The sequence below is a fragment of the Rhea pennata genome, chromosome 19 (assembly GCF_028389875.1).
Source record: "Rhea pennata isolate bPtePen1 chromosome 19, bPtePen1.pri, whole genome shotgun sequence".
In the NCBI taxonomy this organism is placed as follows: Eukaryota; Metazoa; Chordata; class Aves; order Rheiformes; family Rheidae; genus Rhea; species Rhea pennata.
Window position 1 is genome coordinate 3,806,057 of NC_084681.1, and position 8,694 is coordinate 3,814,750.

General features: G+C 45.8%; 1 protein-coding gene across 1 annotated transcript; it reads left to right on the forward strand.

Annotated features, from left to right (window-relative positions):
* Positions 1 to 721: 721 nt before the first annotated feature.
* CACNG5 (calcium voltage-gated channel auxiliary subunit gamma 5) lies at positions 722 to 5,164 on the forward strand. The gene is made up of 5 exons (XM_062591776.1): positions 722 to 929; positions 2,058 to 2,144; positions 2,927 to 3,067; positions 4,322 to 4,467; positions 4,907 to 5,164. The coding sequence occupies exons 1-5, from the start codon at positions 722 to 724 to the stop codon at positions 5,162 to 5,164; spliced, it is 840 nt and encodes a 279-aa protein (XP_062447760.1).
* Positions 5,165 to 8,694: the final 3,530 nt, after the last annotated feature.

The window sequence follows — 8,694 nt, forward strand, 5'->3', positions numbered from 1 at the left end:
CTGTGGCGAGTGGGACGTGCATATCACAGTTGTCCCCTAGCCACAGCTCCCCAGCCCTGGTTGTGGGTCTGGTATCACATCTGGGAAACTCAGGGAGTCTGCATAACTATGGGCATGTCACCGCCTGCATCAAAAACATTTTGGCGCTTGCTGCCTGCTGGTGCGTACATGTTTCTGTAGATCTGGGAGCTCAGTGTCCCTGTACCTCAGTGCCCTCCTGTAGTGAGCAGATACCGCTGGCGCTGCCAGCCTCACCCAAGCATTAGATGATAAAAGACACTGAGGAAGCCAGATACTGAGGTTAGTTGGCTGGTTAAATCCTTAGCTAGATGAAGTATTGGATTTGGATGGAGCAGTAAGGCATTCACGTAAAACAAATGAAAGCAGAGCAGATAAACTGCTCGGCGGCCAGGACACGTCTCTGTGTCTCCCGGGCTGGCGCTCACATGCTCTGCAGCATGTTCAGCAAGTCCATGAGTGCTTGGTCGAAGCAGGGCAGCAGTCAGGTAGGATTTAGTTCATACTCTCCGTCTGTCAGGGCATGCTGTGATTTTTTTAATGGCTTATTTCAACTTGACCTAAATAAGCAATTGCGAGGGGGGAGACAAAGCGTTTCCTCAAGAAAGCAAAGTTGCAAACAGTTGAGGCGCAGCCAGCAGTAGCCACTAACCCGCTGTCTCCTGTGGCCCCCAGCCACCCCGTCCTGGCGCCGCGGCCCCCGATGCGCCTCGGCATGAGCACGTGCGGCAGGAAGGCTCTCACCCTGCTCAGCAGCGTCTTCGCCGTCTGCGCCTTAGGCCTCCTGGGCATCTCTGTCAGCACCGACTACTGGCTCTACCTGGAGGAAGGCATCATCCAGCCCCAGAACCAGACAACAGAGATCAAGATGTCGCTGCACTCGGGGCTCTGGCGGGTCTGCTTCTTGGCAGGTACGGCCGTCGTATGGAGAAGTTCTCACTGCTTGGATTTTTGTCATGTTTTCTGCAGAAAAGGGCACGGGCAGGCAGGGTTTTTAGAGGCTGGGCCCAGCTTTGCTTCCACACTCCTGCTCAGCCACTGCCTAGGCAGGTAATTGCCCCACGCCTGGCTTCAGCAGGCAAATGGCAGAATTTTCCCTCACGTGTAGGCATGAGGCTGGTTCCTTCCCGCCGCGGCAGCCCCTGCCGGAGCTGCCTCCACAGACCGGGACCCGCGGTCTTGCTTGGACACCAGCACGAAATGTTTTTGTCCCTGGAAAATTTAGATTCAGGTCAGCTGAAATGTTTCCTCTGTTCATGCTGATTTTGATGAAGAGATTTGGCCAAGGGGAGAAAGTTTAACAAAACCCAAATAAACGGGGGTTTCAGACTGACAGTTTCAAAACGTCGTCTAGTGTGAAACACTGCTTTGAAAAAGCCCTAGGAGAGGGGGACTGTGAGACCTCTCCTGATGTGACCTTAAATCTCCTGGCTTCTGAGTTTGTGTTCCAGGGAATCCTTTTTTTTTTGTAATCCACATTCTGTGTCGAGTGTTAAATACGTGTCCCACGTGGAAAGGGCCTGTCGCCCCACTCCTCACTAGCCACCTTACTGCTGTACAATCCAAAGAGGCGCCCAGCAAGCACAATGAGATTTGGAGCTCTCCGATTCCAAAGAGCGATTGCTCAGGCTAAATACGTTGTGAAGAGCAGTTTGAGAATGAGGATTTGACCTGCTGTTCCCATCTTGGAACCTGTTATTTTTCCTTTTCAGTATTCCCACAAAAACGTGTTGAATGACCAGCACTGTACTGATTGAGCTGATAGGTTCCTGAGCAAAACGCTGGCCTCCTTCCTGTCTGTTCAGCCAGCTATCGTTCTTTCAGCAGGGACATTTTAAAAGGCAGGAAGCTGATCCCTTAATGAAATTGTAGTTAACAGATATATTCTTCAACACCAAATACTAACACTCAAGATGGAAGCAGCGTGAAAAAGCAAGATTGTTTTTATGCATGAAATTAATTTTAAAGACACTTTTCAGATACACACACACAAATAAAACATGTCCCTGCAGGCACAAATCAGTCTCTATTTTCTGCAGGTGAAGAGCGTGGCCGGTGCTTCGCTATAGAATATGTCGTGCCCACAAATGTCCAGCTGACATCTGAATCAACAATCAATGTCCTGAGTAGGTGATCTTTTGTGGGGTTGTATTCTTTGCAGCCTGCAGAGCATGACGGGTCACTAACAATCCCCCTAAAAAACCCCTGTGTGTCCTCGCTGAGGACACTCTTGCTTCACTGGAGGTGCTACCGCACCAGGATGCAACTACATTTTTTACTATGTGAATCATCTGATGTGCTGCTAAGTTTTTGGGTGCGTTTTTTTCTAATGGCAGGAAGCTTGCAGAGGCTGTAAACAGTGCAATTTCCTTTCACTGCCTGTTCAGCACTTACGTTTATGGAAATATTTGGCTTTATATTCTCCTCGCAGTAATTTGCAGCAGTATTTCTGCTGCTGTGGTCAGTTTTACACATTGCCCAGTGGGATGAGTTAAAGATGGATCATTACAGCTCTCACTGTAAATTCTGCAGTCATTTTTGATCTAGTAAGTGAAAGTCTTGAGTAAACAATTTTGCAGCGATACTGGGGAAAAACAGGTTCTGCTAGTTGGTGTATTTTTTCCCTCTGTGTAAGGCTTATGTGGAAACCCTCGGGAATGCAAACATTAACAGGTGTATCCAATGAATTGCCACTTCAGCCACCTGGTTAGCAAAGACACCTGAGGAGAGGGGGATCCTTGCAAGGGTCAGGGAGTTGCCTAGGAGGAGCAGGAGCAAGGAGGGACAGGGCTGTAGCAGGGCAGGGCAGGGCAGGGCAGGGCAGGGCAGGGCAGGGCAGTTAGAGCCATGTGTCCAGCCAGGGGGAAGACTAACCAATTGCACTTTCTTCTGCTCCTCTCCCAACCAGAGATGATTCGTTCTGCTACGCCTTTCCCCTTGGTCAGCCTCTTTTTCATGTTCATTGGTTTTATACTGAGCAACATCGGCCACATTCGGCCTCACAGGACCATCCTCGCCTTTGTATCTGGAATATTCTTCATCCTGTCTGGTGAGTTTTGTCAGCAAAAATTCCCCTCAACCACACATCTGTTGAGTTTTGCCACAAGCTTTTCTCTGGTGCAGTGGAGTGTCACGAAACCCCAATCATTTTACTATTTGCCATAAACTGTATTTTTATGAATATTATAATTCATAAACATGAATATATTGTAAATTTGAATATTATGTTTCAATTTAATCTAGTCCACAAGTAAAGCTGATGCCAAAAGTAGCCCACATGGCACAACTGAAATATGAGCCAGGTTCACACAGTAGTTACATGTGCAGAATTTGCCACTGAGAACAGCAATGTAATGGCATGCAGGGAAAAGGCTGCCAGCAATACCTAAAAAATGGCATTGTGAGTTTGGGACCATTCATATGAAAATGTTTCTTTTTTGAACTGTTTTTGGAGGTGAAGAGGGTAGTTAGGCATTTGTCAAAATCTTTTCTTCCCTGGGCTCAAGTGCCTGCCCCTACATGGGCACTGTGATGAGGTGACCAGGACTGGTGGATATGACAAGCTGGTGAGCCCTGGCCTCAGGAATGCAAGCCCTGCTGGACAAAATGAAAGTCAATATTAATATCACATCCTGTGCGCTACATCTAATCAGAAAGAAGAAGCAAATTCTTGACCATGGGGGATGTTCATTTTGGTACTTTGCAGTGCTCTCATAGCCCACTGTTTTGGCTCCTCACTTGAGTGCTGGTGCCGGGGGGCTCCTGGTGTGACCCCCAGCTACACTGGTTTGCAGGATCAGTGCTTGTCTGCTAGAAAGACTCACCTGAGGCAGCCATTCTGCCAGGAGGCAGAAGGAAAAGCACCCCCAGTTATTCCCCCAGGAGCAACTCCTGTGAGCGTGAGGTGAGGAGAGGACACTTACTTCTCATGCTAAGTTGGTCACAGGAGAGATCTGAAACCTCAGAGTAATCAGCCAGGATGTGTCTACATCAGACAAGTGAATGTTTTATTCATAGTGTTATCATAGTGTTAAACAAATAGCTGTGACAGTTGAGCTTTGAAGCAGGCTCCTACACAGTGCACAGTTCAGAGTAACTTGCTTAAGAACATCGGTGGTTCAACTAAAATGATATAAGTGCCCTGGCTTAGTTCAGTAGGGAGCGGCCTGTTCCCCCAGTCATCTCAAGCGCAGCCTACCTGTTTGCAGTTTCACCTGCAAGTTTGGTCTTAACAGAGGGTGCTTTGTGAACCGCTTCGCACCTAGCGCGTTTCCTGCTGCCTTTTTCCCTCGTGTCTCCTCAGGTCTGTCGCTGGTGGTGGGGCTGGTTCTGTACATCTCCAGCATTAATGACGAGATGCTGAATAGGACCAAGGACTCTGAAACTTTCTTCAATTACAAATACGGATGGTCATTTGCTTTCTCTGCTATCTCTTTCCTTCTCACGGAGGTACTGGCCAGCTGTGAGCTCTGTGACATGCCTGTAATGAGCATATTCTGTTTGCAGGTGCTGGACACTAGTGTAGGTGTTCTCAAGAGGCTGTAAGGAAAAAGAGGAGTGACAGATAAAGGCAGACCCTGAGGTCAGATGAGTAACTTTTAGCATGGTGGGAGGCACGTATAGTGAGATGACAGAGACCCAGGCCTGGAGCACTCAGGGCAAATCATTTGATGAGCGCTTGAATCAAGAGGAGGAGGAGATGTTGTTACCCTGCAGTATTTATTGTAGGGTCCCAGAAGCATGGGGAAGAGAAGGGTCTTGCCTCAGATGTCTCTGCAAGTCACCAGCAGACAAGAAAAGCAACCTTTCCTTGCCGTGCTGGTGTTCGTGGAGGAGGCAGGCAGTGGTGTGGTGAGTAGCCACAGGTGTTTCTTTCTCTCCTCTGCAGAGTGCCGGCGTGATGTCTGTCTACTTGTTCATGAAAAGATACACCGCCGAGGACATTTACCGCCCTCACCCCAGCTTCTACCGTCCCCGGTTGAGCAACTGCTCTGATTACTCCGGGCAGTTCTTGCACCCGGATGCGTGGGTACGTGGACGCAGCCCTTCGGATATCTCCAGTGAGGCGTCTCTGCAGATGAACAGTAACTACCCAGCGCTGCTCAAGTGTCCTGAATACGACCAGATGTCCTCTTCCCCGTGCTGAGCACTGTGTACCTCCTCACCTCCTTGCAATGAAGAGGGCACAGTTGCAGTGTCCTGACTCTGTCATTTTTGTAGGCCACTCTTTCAGGGCAATTCTCTATTTATAGGATCATAAATATAACAGTAGAAATTGGTTATATAGCCAATAATATAACCAAGACAATTGGGATATTTTTCCTTTCTCCCCCCCCCCCCTTTGATTCTTCCCTGTAAAGCTACAATGTCTCTGAAGTCCAGTTCTTTCAGCTCTTCCACACCCACAGAGTGCTGTTGAGCAAGCAGTACTTCTGCACATGGAATAAATCCAGGGCTGGACCTGATAGTAGAGAAAAGATAATCAAGTAGAACAAATAAAACAAAGAACATGAAGAAAGTGTATTTTTTGGTTTAGGTAGGCTGCAAATGTTTGTGCATTTAACTGAATCATTTAATTGTAGATTTACTGTCCTAAAGGCCAGTTGGACTAAAGAATTTGTGTAAATTTCCAAGTAACAGTCACCATTAGAAAAACAGAAATTGTAACTTGATTTGATATTTACTGATTGTTATCTCTGCTGGGTATTATTTCTAAACATTCAGTAACAGGAACTAGCTCAACTATACCTCAGAAGGTCAAGAGAGATTTAGGTTGTTGTTTCTCTAGGGCCATTTGCAAACTGTTCCTTAAACATTCCCAGTTACACCCCTGTGCACCTCAACCCAGGGATGCCCTTACTATTCAGGGTGGTTCAGACACCCAGATTTACTCCATAGTCCAACAGTCTGGAGATCTGAAGAGCAACTGGGAAAGTTCCAGTGCAGCTGAAAACTACCTAAAATCGTCCCATAGGAAATTCTGTTAGGAGTTAGGTGAAGTTATGGCTGTCTGAGTATGACCTGGACAGAAGTGCAAATTATTTAAAGCTAAGATCCCAAACTATTTTAAACTGGCATAGCTGAAATTAATGAAGCTAGTCCACTGTAACAAAGTAATTGGGTCATATTTTATTTTTACAGAACATGGTATTTTAGCTGCATCTTGTATTACTTTTTTTCTGAGTCTTATTTTGTGTTTTTAATTTTAAAAATTTCACATGATGCACTTTGGTCTTAGAGGACCAAAAGCTGCCAGAGTGTGAATTATCAATCTGATTGTAAATGAAGGTTGAGCGACAAAAAGGGGAACATGCTCCCTCATGCACTCCCATGGAAAGTACAAGCTTGTCACCTTGCAGAGGAAAGCTTTGTCAAACCTTTTATTTCTGTTCCTGTTACTTTAAACCTTTTTGAAATTGTCATTTGAGCAAAACAAAACTTTCCAGGATTCTTGGTACATTTGAGCTTGTTTCATCTTACTGTAATTTAAACAAATAGAATTTATGCACTTTTGACCTCATTTGTAACATAATATGTAATGAATGTTGCACTGCTTTATTATTATTTGTGTATTATTTATTAACTACTCCGAACTAGGGTCCAAGTTCTGGAGCAGCAGCCACTATCTGCGTTGATTCTGACAGCACAGGGTTCTGTGGGACCTCACTATATGTGTATATGCCAGACGACTCTAGTACAAGATTATTTCTTGTCCAGTTCCTTCAAATAAGGAAAGTAATGTATATTTAGTGTCATTTACACCTTAATTTGCTAAGTTTTAAAACTAAGGCATCTTTTTTGTAAGTACAGTTGTATTTACCCTTAATTTTTGTATTTCCTTCAAGCATCTGTTTCTCATTCTAAAAGATAATTTGTACGTTTTGTGTAACAGGGTCAGCTTCTAGGAGTGTTAAAGCATTAAAGAAAAAACAGCCATACTGTCCAGTGTTCAAACTTCCTGTTCTTCATCTGTTCACCCCAGCTTAAGGTAAAACCTAGCATTTTAATTTATGGGCTCTAAACTCCCTGTCTGGTGTCATTCAGGTGGTGTCACAGCAGGGCTGACGTTGGTTAAAATCAGCTAGTGGATTCTGAAATGTGATCTCAAGAGATTTTTGGGGGCCTTAAAGGAGTTTACAGCCAGCTACCAGCCCTTCAGCAGCAGCCTGCCAGGCTCCAGCCAGCACACTGACCAATCCTGCTGGGAAGGATTGTTTCAACCTCATGTGATGTTGCAGATTTTGGTGGCTCAAAATTGTTGCCTTTGCATTTTCCTCTTGATGGTTCCTTTATACTTCCAGTCGGCCTTCTTGGAGGGGAGGCCTTGGGTGTTGCCAAGAGCCAGAATAATTTTGGTGCTCAAAAAAACATGAAAGTTGTCCTGCGTGGCCATGGCCTCTAATGTAGAGGAGCTGTTCAGTGCAGTTAATGCTGTGCAGCCTAAGACATCTCTGTCCTAGGGTGGAATTTTCCTTTGTATTGTTTATATACAGAATTGTTCAGTTTATCGTTTAAAATACCTTCCTACATAAACAGAAGACATAGAAAAACTTCATACTTTTCTCAAGGCACCAGCAGATTTAATAGAATCTAGGGACAAATTAGAAAACTAAATTATTTTAATTTGCAGGAGAGCTCATCATCATGTGGCTTCATTTGTGAGCCCAGGAGTTCACATGTTTACCCAAGGAGCACAATCCTGGGTAAGTGTAGGACTGCTGAAAGGTAGAAGTTTAACGCCTATAAGATTTTAATCCTTAAACTCCCCAGCTCCATTCCTGCACCTCAAACAGAATGTGTCAGGCCTCTCCATCAGCTGATATGAAGATAATTGCTTGGGTAACACTATATAGTAAATTGTTTGCACTCTTACCAGCAGAATGTCTCACATCTTGCATGAATAAGTAATTGGCGTTGGGATCTTTGGTACATGTGTCCACATGAGCTTGAGCTGCAATCCTTAGAGCAAATTACTGGGAGTAAGGGTTAAAAAAATTAAAAGCTGCCTCATATATACATAAATTTCACTGTGCTCGCTGACACTTCTAAATACTACACCAGGCTAACGCTTTTTTTTTTTTTTCATCCACCATCAGCCTCCCACTCAACATACACCAACGAAGCTCAGCAGGCTGGGTGACATACAGAGTTCATGACACAGGGGGGGACTGAAGAAATAGCATGTGGGAGGCAAATGCAGCTCCGGCTTGAAAAGATCCTGAGAAGCCTGGTCATGAAGTGGAGCTCAGAGTCATTCCCGGGGAACCCGCGAGAGTCACCTTCTCCTGCACACACATTTTTTTTTTTTTTCCAAACAAATCCCCTTTCCATAACCCCAGCAAGGTAAGACGGGTGCACCCTGTAGCAAGCACCATGGGAACCAAAAGCCACCCATCCAAACTCCTTTCCTCCCCCAGTCTCCCCACCTCAAAGACATCCTCCTCTTGTTACTCCGTTCCACCAGGTGATTCCCAAGCTGCTCTGGGGTCTGGGTGTCACAGAAATGGGGGTGACTCAACTAAGTTAGGAGCATCCTGGGCAACTTTATGGAAAGTGGAGGCTGGAGGGTCAGCAGAGAGCAGCCAGGGCAAGGGAGTCTGGGGGCAGCTCTTGGCTCCAGTTCTTCCCAATGTGGCCTCAGTCAAACTGGGGGCTGCAGCCCTCCGGAGAGCTGCT

What these genes read in the sequence shown, in the direction of transcription:
- CACNG5 (XM_062591776.1), top strand. Translation starts at nt 722, where the DNA reads ATGCGCCTCGGCATGAGCACGTGCGGCAGGAAGGCTCTCACCCTGCTC. An exon ending in ATCAACAATCAATGTCCTGA is followed by an intron (nt 2,145 to 2,926) that starts GTAGGTGATCTT and finishes TCTCCCAACCAG; the next exon opens with AGATGATTCGTTCTGCTACG. An exon ending in TCTCTTTCCTTCTCACGGAG is followed by an intron (nt 4,468 to 4,906) that starts GTACTGGCCAGC and finishes TCTCCTCTGCAG; the next exon opens with AGTGCCGGCGTGATGTCTGT.